Here is a 14,016-nt window from a genome sequence, read left to right as displayed (position 1 = left end):
TAAAAACATACATATAGTCGTTTGAAAATTTGTATTTTAATCATGACGAAAGAATAAGAAATAGAAATGTTATACAAATATGGAGACAAACGACTGTGGTAAAATAACAAAATTATAAAGTTCTAACAATATATACAAAATACTGATAAAAATTCAGGGAAAACAGATGTCGTATACGTTCAGCTTACAATATTGAACAATTAGTTAAAAGCTCTATAGTAAAACCGAGTCATAAAACAAGAATCCCAGTTTGATACACAAAGATTAAAACATACCTAATGAATGCTATTTTTACGTGGCCGATAATGGTAATTAGTAATCCACGCTTCAGTGAGGACGTCACAAAGATTGATAAAAGAAGAGAAGATAATGGATTGTTAGCTACTCTTTGATGCTAATTAAGGTTTTGTGATGCATTGCACAGAATCCCTCTTTGTCTTCATTTGCTACAAAATAATGACAAACTGCATGCGTATTCCAGTGATGCATATGACTGCAGAAGACAGTGAAGTTAATTATCACTGGAATCTGAAACTAATTAGCTACTCAGCTGTTGAGGATAACTCCTTTGAGAAGAAGGGAAAACTATTAGTAACAATGGTTGGCAAGCAATTATCCTGAGTCACAGAATTAACGTTGTTCACATTGCAGTAGTCAATTCCAAGATTTGCTTTCACCAGTAATCAAGTATACACTAACAAACAAAAGTTGAGGGATACGGTTAAAAGGAACACCTCGAAATGCTCGACGAACATTCCAACTCAATAGGAGTTCCTAGAAAAAGAATTAATAATAATAAAAGCTGCTTACTCATTCTCCCATCTTTCTACTATCAGATCACTCCTTGGCTTACCAACTGAATTGTTACACGGCTATTGGATAAGAACATGGGATCAATACATTGCTTCCCTTCGATAAGGAGTTGTAGTTTTGTTGTGCTTTGAACACGATTCCCAACAGAGAAAAACAAATTTTTAAGCGAAAAGAAACGTTGTAAATCTTTAATCCCGTCTCATTAAATCACTTTTATTACATGGTTTCAACGTTATCACTGCTTGTGACCACCTTACTGTGAATACGCCAGGAGGTCAATGAAACAATGCAATTGACACGGATAAACAGAATCATTTTAACTGATTTTTGGGTCGTTGCAAATAAAGAATGCGAGATCCGAATGTTATTTCTAAAGAAACAAAAGTATGTAATGCCACAGATCGATTTGTGGTCGGATTTAGATTTAAAAAAAAAAAGTATCAAAGAAAGTTAAAATAATTAGGATTATTTTATCATGAAAATATTATAATATAGTTTTGTTATAATCTCACTGTAGAACAGCAATCCAAAATACCCTTAATACGAACTATAGTTCAACTTATTTTTGCGAGTTTTTTTTTTTTAAATTTGATAACTAATTATTTTTATGGCAAAAATAATTTCCGTTTTTTTTTTTTAATTTTCGGAGTAAAGGATGTGAGACCGTTTATGACAGCAGTGGAATGAACTCCACGATTGGATATAACCTAACTACTACCACATGCGTTCAAGGTAGAATTTTATATTTGTGAGGGGGAAAACAACCCCAATAGCCATAATCTGAAACCAACTGTCAATGCTAGAACAAGAAGTGCGCCATATGCTGAATAATCAGAACTGCTGTTGACTAGTTTAATTCAATCCTAACTATTCTCTCTCTCTCCTCATTTATTCTATCACTTTTAACGTTTAAAACAACTGAAAATTAGATATGTTACGTACACATCTCAACTGCAGCTGTAACTCAACCATCCTTCCTCTGAACCTCACTAAGACAACGAGAAAGTTAAAATCAGCCGTAAAAACGAATCAGTTTTATTTTGCATTTCGTCTAATGTAATTTTAATCTGTTTCGAACCAATCTGAAAATACACAGAAAAGTATTATTGCATGATATCTTCATGAGTCCGATGTCTGGTAGAGAGGCGCCACTCTCCAACTCTAAACACAATCCGCTATCTATACTTAAAATCGACAAAATTTCTCGTGCATTTTCAGATTTTGAACATTAGTGAACATTCTAGATTACCGTTACCAAACCGAACGAACGGATTGAGAACTAAATACACAACACCGAATATAGTCTATAGAATAGATCTGCAGGCGAGTTAGCTGGAAGTATGCGCCAAAGCAAATAATTTTGTGTAATTCGTTTCTCTGAAAATAGTATTTATCACCTAATATTAAATATTGAGTATTATAGAATCCCTAATCAAATGTTAATATCGTTCGGCGGCTGAAAAATCAAGGTAATATTTGTATATGTTAAGCGGTGCTATTTCAGTGTCCCTCTACATAACAGAAGTTTTGTGACAAATGCCATCATCGTAATTGGTTTGCTAGCTTCTACTTTGTATCAGAATAGTCGGTGTTTCCACCGTCGGAAGCACCATATTTTCAATAAATAATTTTTAATTGTAACATCGTAATTATATCGTTAAGAATAAAATATACAATTCTGACAAAATTATTAAGCTATTTGCACGGAAACGAATTGATACCCATACATAGCTATACGAAACTCAACCCATGAAAGATTGTCAACCATACTACACTGGTGTTGATACTGTGTGAGTTAAGGTTAGATGTTCAGAAAATTTATTATAAAAGACGAAGTTTGTTCTAAGGTTAGTTTGTTGTTGCGCAACAGCTCTGGTATGACAACTTGCATTAGACTATGACAAGATATTAGCATCCTACAGTTACTTTTAATAATACAAATAAACCTTTATAAATGAGACCAGTTTATTATTTTCTCCTTTATATCAACAATTGGGAATATATACAGGATCGGTAAGTGAAATTTTGAAAAATAATACCTACATTGCACCAATTGAGGGCTCACTTTCTGATCAAGAATATCCAAGCAGGATTCAATGTAATAACATTGAAGTAATACAAATCGGAAAGCCATCTTGTAAACCGACATTCGAACTATTAAAATAGCAGGTCTAACGTGGAAGTAAATGAGGTCTGGGCATCTCGGATTCGAATCCGTTTGTCAACATATCACAAATAACATATCACAAACAGCAAATCTACATATCACAAATATGTAGATTTGCTGTTTATAGACTCTTATAGAATGTTGATTTACAATTTATTTTCTTTTATTTATAAGAATAAATGACTGAGTGACAATACACCCCCCCCCCTCAAGCAGAGGTTTGATAGGAAAAATTCTGGATACTTACGCAGGGATGATATCAGAAGGATAATTAGTCCACTAAGGAAAGGAACGCTGTAGCCAATCCTGAAACAAAAAAGATAAAGGAGTATAATATCGTCCGTCCTTGAGAACAGATATTCAAGCTCTTTACTTTAAAAAAAATAACTGAAGTATATTTTTATGATTGTTGACAGTTGGTTTGAGGATTGTAGCATGTGGGGATGGGGTAGGCTGTTTTAAATAACCGTAAATGAAAGATGAATGGGAGTAACAGGTTTGTGAGTACTCGGTTCAGTAAAGGAATGTTTGACAGTTGCTGAAGAAATGGGGATACGAAGAATTGCAAGTTCTGAACAGCGTCCATGAAAATATTTGCACGGAAACTGATCGTTTTTGAGACAGTAAAGAGAATCTGAGTGAGTGAGAAAGATCATCAATCGACGAACTGTTCTCTTCTGAACAGCGTCAAGAATTTAAAAGGTTTTAGAGGGACAATGTGAGAGCAGTATTTCAAGAATAGTCGGATTTGAGATTTGTACAGAGTAATAATCTAAACAGATGAAAGGTAACGTATTGAGTGAAAAGAGATACTTTTTTTTCCCTAAGTCAATGATACTAAAGAGATTGTGTGATTATACGGAAAGGTTAGGAGTAAGTCACTTATGAAAGATTTGACCTCGGCTGTAAAGTTCAACATTATCGAAAGGTAAGGGAAGAAGAATTAAGATTTAGGAATGCCCTACCAATATTTTGAACGGATAGCATAGCGACTCTACTTGGCAGCAATTTACGGATATTTAAAATACCTGTTTTTTGTTCCAATTGTATGGTACTACAAAAATGAATGAATTTTTGACTTAAAAAAATAAAAAATTAGTTTTAAATTTTAGTTTAAAACTAAAATATTTACGAGTATACTTAAACAATGTAAATCTTTAAATCTAAGCAAAAATATTCCTAGCACAGATGGGAATAAAACTAAGAGGAAGAAAACATCTTTTCTCTTCCTCGTTGTGCCCAAAAATTGCGGTTCCTCACGTGAGAAATACTGTACTAAAAGATATGTAAAAAAAAAGTCGAATGAGGTTTTGAGAAAGGAAACTCAAATTGAAAACGACATGAATAAAACAATTTACTTACACAATTATGGTAAAAATCCTCCGATGTATGAAATCGCTAAAATGAACAAGAGGAGCTTTAATATTTGATAATTTGATTTTAATAATAAATGCCATATGGCGGCTCCAAAGGCACAAAGTAATAAATTCTAAACACTTTTTTTTTTTTCGTTTTTGACTATGTCTTCACCAACTTGCAGCTTGAGGCCTGAATTTCGTAGGAATTAGCAAGCCACTCAATCCAGTATAAATTATTTATCAGGAAAGAATATTGAAGTCACTAAAATCAATGATACCTGGCACTGTTTTAAAATACTATCACTCCTTGATGTTCTTCCGGATTACGTCCAAGTAACTAAAAGTGGATGAAAAATAAACCGTGCACTTCTAATTTATAATGATGCGCATATTTACTTGCGAATAAAATTATTTTATCCAATGTAGCCAATAAAACTCCAGAGGAAACGGCACTTGCTAAAGGGTATGTAAGTTACTGTAAGCAAGCTAGAAAATCTAATGCCACAAGCAGATATCAGTTAGAAATACAAAATGCATGCGGGAAAGCTAAAGTCGATACTATTTTTTAAAGAAGAGATGAAGATTAGGAGTAAAAATGAGTAATGGATGTTATATCACACGCTTTGTGATTCCAGTGAGCAGATCATCTCCTTCTTGTTTATTCGTTATGACGCGATGGGGTTTATCTCGGGTGGCCACTTACTGAAAACGGCTTATTTCCAAAGTTTGCATTCCTTATCTTCCGTGCTAAATCTCAGATGGAAAAAAACGTGCTAATAGAAAGGGCAACTGATCCAATTGTTTCAATTTCAGATTTCGATACTTGAGTTTCTGAAAATTTAATGTCTTATGGATATAAAGACGGACGTCAATGAGATCAATGCGGTGTCAGCGCTATAAAAGCTTTCGTTTTCTGGGAGGCAAAATTATTTAAATTGGACATTGAAATAAGACGTTTGAGGTTATACTTCTGATTAGAATTCCCCTAAGACATTTCAATATCATTAAATAACCCTGGTTACAGATGGTGCTGGAAGATGTAGCCCTAGTCCATGCATTTCTTCCATTCGTTTTTTTTCTCTTGTTTATGTTTCCTTTTCCTGCAGAACAATCAAAGTTTTGTAAGAAGCTTGGCATCTCAGAAAACTGAAATCTTACTTTTCCTTGGGCAATAGGGACAGAGCTGAGTTCATAAACTATAAGAAAAAATCCATCTTTCTTGTGTAGCAACGTTTAGCCAGAAGCAGCTTTTCAATCACATCGAAAATAAAATCGAACAAGCCCGATAGGGTAGCAATTCTGGGCACTGTCAGTAGACATCTACTTGCTACTCCCAAAGGGACTTTTTTTTTCTTTTTTTTTTTTTACAAAAACGCGAATGCTTTGGTTTATTTTTCTCTACAAGAGAAAGCTATTTTTGAAACCTTTGAAAATAACAGAAACCAAAGACATCAAGGAGTAAAACAGATAGAAAATGCAACTTTTCAAAAAAAAATCTTATCCTAAAAACTATCTAACTGTTTGAAGACGGTGAGTGTTCTTTAATAACCACACTTCGGTCCTTCAAAGTTGTCACAATGCATTTCGTTAACGCGATTTAACCCCGTGACCCAAGGTGAGACAGTCTGGTTCGAATACTAGGCCAACAAATTTCTGTACCTTGTAAACAGCGCCACATATAATACAAAACAATCACATTTATGAATACGATAACTCCATGGAAACAATAAAAGCTGTTCAAAAATTTTTGGTTTAAATCAATTAAAACTGCGCAGTAAACCGAACCTATATTGGATAACATGCGCATATTAAAAATAAAGTACTAAAAAGGTTTCGCTTGTAATAGTGATATTTGGCTAGCATTTTTGTTTTAATTGAAAATGCAAACTCTGTTAGAGTCCTCCTAATTCTATATAATAACAGCATTACTAATATTAATAACTGAAGTCACCGTTGGACATCGGTGATTTTTTATCTTCTCTCAACCATTGTCTTGTGTTCTGTGGTGATATACTCTGTCGAGACATTCCACATCAAGCAATGCCATTGGTTGGTCGTGTGTGTTACATGCAATTAACATTTTGTTTTATTATTCTGTCATTTGTACATCTAATGTTTATTTTTGTTTTTAATTATTAGCAATTTCGACCTCGCCACGAGCAAGTTATACATTTTAAGACGTTGTGGCATCGTTTGTAGATTGTCAAAAGAGGTTATACGTTTGATTCAGGTTGCAGACCTGACACGCCACTGCAACGCAGCGGCGTGTCAGGTCGATAGACTGCCAGAAGAAAGGGCGTCGTTTCTATTCGTCGCCGACTAGAAGAACTTTTAGTGATTCTTACAGGGGACTACAACTATGGAGATATAGAATGGAAGGAAGAAAGATCACGTGGCACCTACGGAGAGAATTACTTAAGGAAGCATGTGATAGAGGGGACTAGGCGTGGGAGAGTATTGGACCTGGTCATGGGATCAGAAGAGCTATCCATAACCAAGGTTACAACATTACCTTCAATTGGTGAAAGTGACCATGTGGTCTTGACTTGGGAGATTGTAAAACATGAGGAATATTCTATCAAGAAATAGTATTTGTGGAACTACAAGGAAGGAGGTGATTATGACAAGCTAGAAAGAAGCTTAAATCTGTGCCATGGCATAAAACATTGCAAGGTAAGGATGTTAGTAGTGCATGGAAGACAGTTAAGGGTCTCTGGAGGATGCAATATTAAATTGTATACCGAAGGTAAGTAGGGTTAATCAGGTAGGAGTTAGTGGATAAGTAATATCATTAAGCACGAGATACAGAAGAAAATGTTGTGGACGGTATATAAAGAGAAAGGTGACCAGCAAACTCACGAACAAAATAAGGCTCAGGAAAGAAAGATTACCAGCATGGTCACCTTTCTTGCCTGAGCTGAGCTTGTTCGTTATATGGCAAGAAAGAGGAAGGATGACTATGGAATATTAACCTTAATGAGTGACCACTTTTGCAAGAGTATATCTTCCTATTAAGGTTACTGCTTTAACATATGTAACTGACCCTAATGCGGGAACGGAGATAGATGAATTGGAGGTTTTTAGGATATTGCAGAATCTCAATAAGTACAGCTGTGGGACTAGATGGGACATCAGCTCGGGTTTTGCAAGAATGTGCAAGGGAACTAACAATGTCTTTAACTAGGCTCTTAATTTAAGTCTCAGCTCTGGTAGAGTTCAAGGGAGTGGAAGAGGGCAAAATAATTCCCTTGCATACGGGAGGTTCTGAGACTGCAGTAGCAAATTATAGACCAATCAGTGTCTTAGACCCGAGCCGATATCCCACCTAATCTCACAGCTGTATTTACATTGAGATTCTGCAATATCCTAAGAACCTCCAATTCATCTACCTCTGTTCCCGCATAAGGAATTTCTAGTATTATTTGTTTCCTGGAAAAATTGGTTTAAAAGAGAATTCAAAAATGGGTGGCAAAAAATTTGATACTCTATGATCGGATACGGTATGATACTGTACTCCAGGAAACAAATGATGCTAGAGATTTGGGCGTGGTGGTAAAGAGAGAGTTAAAGTTTAGAGGACATATTGCTAAGATAGCTCATAAGATCGGTTATGTCTTAGAATTTACGGTCTGTTTAAAATAGGGTAACAGCAGAGTTGGATAAAGGAAGTGGCTGATGATTCTGCTGGATTTTGCAAGTGGATAAGAGGATGATATCCCGCAAGGGTCGATGTTGGGACCATTGCTGTATAATTTGTAGATAAATGATATAGGAAAAAACCTGAAAGGAAATATTCAGTTGTTTGCTGATGATGAGAAATTTGGTAGAGTGATGTTAATCAAGGCGATGTGGAGAGCTTGCAGGACGATATAAATAGTCTGTCAGTATGGGCAAAAGATAATGGGTATCAGTGTCAGTTTAATGTAGAGAAATGTAAAATTATGCATTTTAGGATAAATTGATTACCATCAATGTAATTGTGTATTACATTGATGGCACTGTACTTCAAGGATCAGATGATGCTAGAGATTCAGGCGTGGTGATAAACAGAGAGTTAAAGTTTAGATGACATATTGCTAAGGTAGCCCATACGATTACTTAGATATTGAAGAACACATTAAGAAGTAGAGATAACGAAATTATAATTTCTCTTTATAAAGCCTTCATACGCCCACATATCGATTACTGTGCTCAAGTAATGAGTGGAGAAGATCCCGAGGCAAGTGACCAAGATGGTGAGTGATCTGCGGAATGTTCCCTATGAGGATAGATTGAGTGTGTGGGTTGCAGAAGTTGGTTGATAGGAGAAAAAGATGGGATATGATGGAAAAATTAAAGTTGCTTAAAGGGTTTTAAAGGATACATGCAGGGGAAATGTTTCAGCACTTGGCTAGAGGAACCAGAACAAGGGGTCATCCCTGGAATTTGAATAAAGGTGTGACCAGTAGGGGCGTGAGGGCCAGAAGTTTTGCTTGGAGAGTTGTGAATGAGTGGAATGTGTTGCCAGAGTCAGTTGTGAATGCTTTGTCTATTAATGGTTCAAGCAGAGGTATGAGAGATTGTGTGAATAGTTCGGGTCTCTTGCGATGAGTCTTCGAATTCCATGGAGGTTCCCGTATAAAAATGACGAGGACAATAATAATAATAATTTAAAAGATTTACATTGATTTTAACTAGTAAAAAATTCTGGGCATAGTTTATATGTCACTGATGATTTGTATGTGTTCCGTATGCTGATTAAAGGCCATTCCAGATGAAATCAAATTAAATTCGAGCTACATAATTGTGTATTTTAATTAAGAGGAGTTATTTAGCCACCTTACACTTCAGACTAAAGACTTCTTTTCTAGAAAACACCCTATTAATTACGGTGGCCATCTGCGGATCCGAAGAATTTAATTAATCCCCGCTGTTATCTCTATTCCGTTCGAATTTCAATGCGTACATTTTTGATTTATTATTTGCATTCGCAGACAAATTAATTTTTAAAGATGGTGGTCGCCTCCTTTAGGTGTTCCGAGTACCCTTCCCGATTTCATACTCTGTCCTTACAAAGCTGAAATCCACAATCTTCTGTGAAAAAAATTGCCTCAAATTTGGCAAAAATTAACTGCTGACTTTCAAGTAAAGAAAATTGTGCGGAAGACGCTCTTGCTAGGTAAATATAAATATTTACGACTATAAAACAAAATTTGTGCCGTTTTGTTATTTTCATCTCTTCATCCTAGGCACCCTTTTCAAAATGAAGAAAAACACTTTTCATATTTAGTATGTCCACATATCAAGACAATTTTCTGTAATCATGAGTGGTGTGCCATGTGACACAGCAAATTGCAGAGAAAAAGAGCAAATGAATGAATGAATGAATGATTAAAAAAATATTTGCGTACCACAAACCACGCAGTTACAGCAGCCTTTGACACAATGCATTATCTTGCTTCATTTGCAACAATGAACAGGTATTGACAACTAAAGTAATAATATAATTTGTGAGTTATATGCACTGCTTGTAAAGAAGTCAATGGACACCATAGTGTGAGTAATAAACAACAATAGCGTCCACCTTAATAAGATGTAGGACCTCCTTTCCCTGCGATGACTGCAGCAATCCTACGGGGAATACTTTCCACAAGCATGCGATAGCAATCAAAGGGAATTTTGGACCATTCTTCCTCTACGCATGTAATGAGATCGTGGGGTTGTTATGGGGTAGTCATTCCTTGACCTCACCCGATGCATCCCACAGATATTCAATAGAACTGAGATCAGGGCTCTGTGGAGAGCAGTCAAGCGTCGTGATGTTCATGTCCACAAACCACGTAGTAAAAGCAGCCTTTGAACACAGTGCATTGTCTACTGAAAGAGACAATGGCCAGTTCCGTAGAAACGCCACAAAGTGGGAAGCATTGCATTGGACGGAATGTTCAGATACAAACAGAGGTCCGAGGCATTTCACCCACAAGATAAACAGTACCATACCATCACATCGCCACCTCCGAATTTCATAGTTGGGGTTACGCACTCTGTAAGAGACGTTCGCCGGGCAATCGCCACACCCTTCCATTTGCTCCGTAGAGAGAGAATAACGGGCGATTTCAAACTTCCACGTCCCGCTGTACACGCTATTTGCACCACTGAAGACAATGGCACATGTTGGATCGAGTAATGTGCGGCTTGCGTATCGCAGTCTTACCATGGAAACCCATGTCGTCAGCTTCGGTTCTTAATGCTTTTTGTGCAGCTTCGTGTTACAGTCGATACCCGGAACTCCACATTCAACGTGTCGGACGAAGAATGGCGGGTTTTACATATCCTTCGTAGCACCCTACAGTCATTTTCGGTATGTGGTGGGTTGTCCACTGGGGATAGAACTTGCAGTTTGCTCCCTGCGCTTCCATCTCAGTATGTACCACTACCTGTTGATCTGGAATGGCCCAAGTTGTCAACAATTGGTCGAACAGTAGGCCTACAAATGGCATCCTATCACAATTCCTCTTTCAAACTCAGTCAGTTCCCTTGTCGCAGCCATTTCACCCGAACACAGGTGTACTCATTCGGGCATATTCCTCCACTTTTTTTACCGGCTATAAACAAGACTAATTACATGGAACGATGCACCCCCACCTCCCTTGGGGGTGTCCGCTGACTTCTTTCCAAGCAATGTATATGGTTCCTGTCTGATTTTAAAAGTAAATATCGTACTAATTTAATCAAGGAGGGGTAGGATATGAACAGGAATTAATATAAACCGCTACAAATTGAATGTGTAAACCTGTAAGCACTATGGAAGTGCTTACAGGAGAACTTGGAGAAATACAAGCAAATTTGAGTACGAGTGTTTAACTCAAACAGCATGTTGATGAGGATTCAACGAGTTCCTTTGCCATCCCAATTCATCCCACCCACTCTTCAATCGCAGTTTTGCTAATCTCGTGTTAGTTGTTTTAGTTTGAAGTTGTTTGTACTGAAGTGCTAATAGTGTACTCTGTTATTCTTTTGAAGTGTCTGACTTACGTTAGACACTTCAAAATACTTGTTTATTCCAAATTACCTCAACTAATAGATCAGAGTTAAGCGACACATTAATATATCAATACTATTTATAACAGGTATAGATAGCGTTTTAAATATCTGTACCTATCATCACTATAAAGGTATCTGTATGAGGAATAATTTTTAATGCCAATGCGTGTAATGAGGATTAAAAATCAGCAATTGGTCGATCTGGAAAAAATCTGTGATTAATTTTAAAGCTCTTCGAAATTACGAAAATTCACTGGATCCGTGAAATAAAAAATGGCGCCATAATTATTCTTCTTCCATCTTAAGGATAGGGGGATGAAATAAATTATCATCTAAATCAAATGGGAGGTTATACCTACCATAAAATAGATATAACCTTACTACCACAGTATGAGTCATTCTATTCATGTTATCAAAAAACACAAGTTTGACATTACCTTAGGAATTGCCCTAAATGCACGTTATACAACAGGATTATGAGCTACACATTCGGTGGGTCTTTATGCATCTCGTTATGTCTCTGATGTAAGTTTCACAAACAACGGCATACCTTCAAGACTAAATGAGTATGTTACCATAGGGCTTTTGTTCGATCTACCAATAATTTTGAAGCTGAATCCAGATTTTCTTCTTGGGGAGTTGAATTTTATAAATTTCCTCTGAGGAAACAAGTAAGATTTTTATGCAAACGTGTCCACTAAATACAAAGGGGAGGAGAGGTTGGTTATAAGCTAAGATTGAATATCTTTTTTTCGTATCCTGCAGGCCGAATACTAACTGCTGAATTTTCAACATCATTATCATAAAATATGTAAAGCATATAAAACCTTACCTGTTAGCCAAAAGTCCCACTACAGGATTAGCTACCAGTTGAATCAATGCTTTCGAAGACAGCATTAAACCGACCTGTCCATTTTCTTTTGTTATGTCGTACTGAGCTATTCTTGCGACCTTGACTGTTTCATTCAAAGTTGAAGAAATCGGCGATATTAAATAATCTTCACGTTTCGCAATAGATGGCAGCACAGAATGATTCGCAGATGATATATTCGATGAAAAGGAAAAACTGGCATTTGATGGGTGTTCCAATTGAAAGAGAAAATCTGGGATGATGGGCACTAGTAAAAGATTAAAAAAAAAGCACCTTACTTTTGTAAATAAAGAAACGTATAACAATTACAAACTAAATATAAAAATGTAATGATTCATCAGGCGGCAATGGAAATTAGAAGTAGTTAATTGCCAGTTAATTTCTTTATAAAACTTTTCTCATAAATTTATACAAATTTATGAGAAACCTAAAGGTTTTTTTTTTTTATTTCTCAAGGAAATGAACTGCAGGAAATATTTTTCTCAAGATTGTTCACGAATAAACTGAAAACAGAGAAGAAAATTTCGATTTTATGTGAATATAAATAAACTGATTTTATTTTAAAATAATAAGCCTTTCTTTGAACCTTATTCCTGTATATTTATATAGTTCTGAACCTAACTTACCTTCTCCAGGTGATTTTCCATTTCTTGTTTCTTTCAGGCTGATTTCTAATTCTTCTTTAGTTATTTCTGTTTCATTTTCTGTTCTAAATCTATTAGCCTAAATCTAATCAACAAGCAATCCACCAATAGAATGAAAAAAAAGCAACAGTCATCTCTATCTTTAAAAAAAAAGGGTAGTAGAGATGACTAAAAATTATAGAGGTATAAGTAGTCTAAATTATAATTATAATAATAAAATGCAATAAAAATTTCCATCAAAATATTTAACTTTGTCCTACTGCTTTAACACTAATTTTTTGCTAATGATCAAATAATAATTACAAATTCTGAAGATAGCTTACAGAAAGATATTTTAAATGGAATGATAATATCAACAGAAAAATCAAAAACGATTGCCTTTAAAGACAAGATCCAATAATAGATAAGATTTTAGAACAGATGAACTCATTTAACTACCTATGATGTATGCCTACATATGAAAATGAAAACGATAAACCTAAAAATTGATATAAAACCTATAAAAAAGATATAAAACCTAAAGATATAAAAACTAAAGAAAAAAACAAAATATTGAAAAATAACAGGTGTAATCAACTGTATATTTAAATCTAACCTAGTACAAAAACAAACCAGACTAAAAGTATACAATACATTAGCCCTACCAGTCTTGTTGTATGGAAGTGAAATCTGGACAATAAATCAAAAAGACAAACAAAGATTAACAACAGCAGAAATGAAGTTTGAGAAAAACTGCAAAGTATATATACCCTATTTGATCACAAAAGAAACGAAGAAATTATGAAAGAATTAAACCAAGAATCAGTAGTAGAAAAAATTAAAAAAATATAAATATAAATGGATGGAACACGTTCAAAGAATGAAAACAGAAGGATTACCAAAACAAGCCTTAAATTACAAACCATTAGGAAAACGAAAACCAGGACCTCTTAAGAGATTCAACGATGACTTCTACGACCGGAACAGGCCACATTAGGCATAAATCCTTGATAGGCATGATGATGAATAAACTGAATGTGGCATGTTTACAATTATAGTATTAATCATAAACAAACAAATAAAGGACTAGCGCTTAGAAGAGATGGTGGTTAACTTTATTTACACCGAATGCTTTTCTGTGTTCCCTACTACTTCATTGAT

At 35.3% G+C, this 14,016-nt stretch overlaps 1 protein-coding gene across 1 annotated transcript in view; it reads right to left on the bottom strand.

The window, feature by feature from the left end:
* The window catches only part of LOC150106410 (synaptic vesicular amine transporter-like), a 41,453-nt gene that overhangs the window by 26,191 nt on the left and 1,246 nt on the right, over window positions 1–14,016 (bottom strand). Inside the window, exons 3-4 of the mRNA XM_090392990.1 lie at window positions 12,194–12,479; window positions 3,228–3,286 (exon numbers count right to left, since the gene is read on the bottom strand). Coding sequence (XP_090249116.1) covers window positions 3,228–3,286; window positions 12,194–12,479 — 345 coding nt within the window. The remainder of the gene's footprint in view (window positions 1–3,227; window positions 3,287–12,193; window positions 12,480–14,016) is intronic.

Source organism: Typopeltis vanoorti, chromosome 5 (assembly GCF_054136105.1).
Source record: "Typopeltis vanoorti isolate ZY-2024b chromosome 5, IOZ_Tvanoo_1.0, whole genome shotgun sequence".
In the NCBI taxonomy this organism is placed as follows: Eukaryota; Metazoa; Arthropoda; class Arachnida; order Uropygi; family Thelyphonidae; genus Typopeltis; species Typopeltis vanoorti.
The sequence above is the reverse complement of the archived record's forward strand: the minus strand, read 5'-3'. Positions and strand labels throughout refer to the sequence as shown.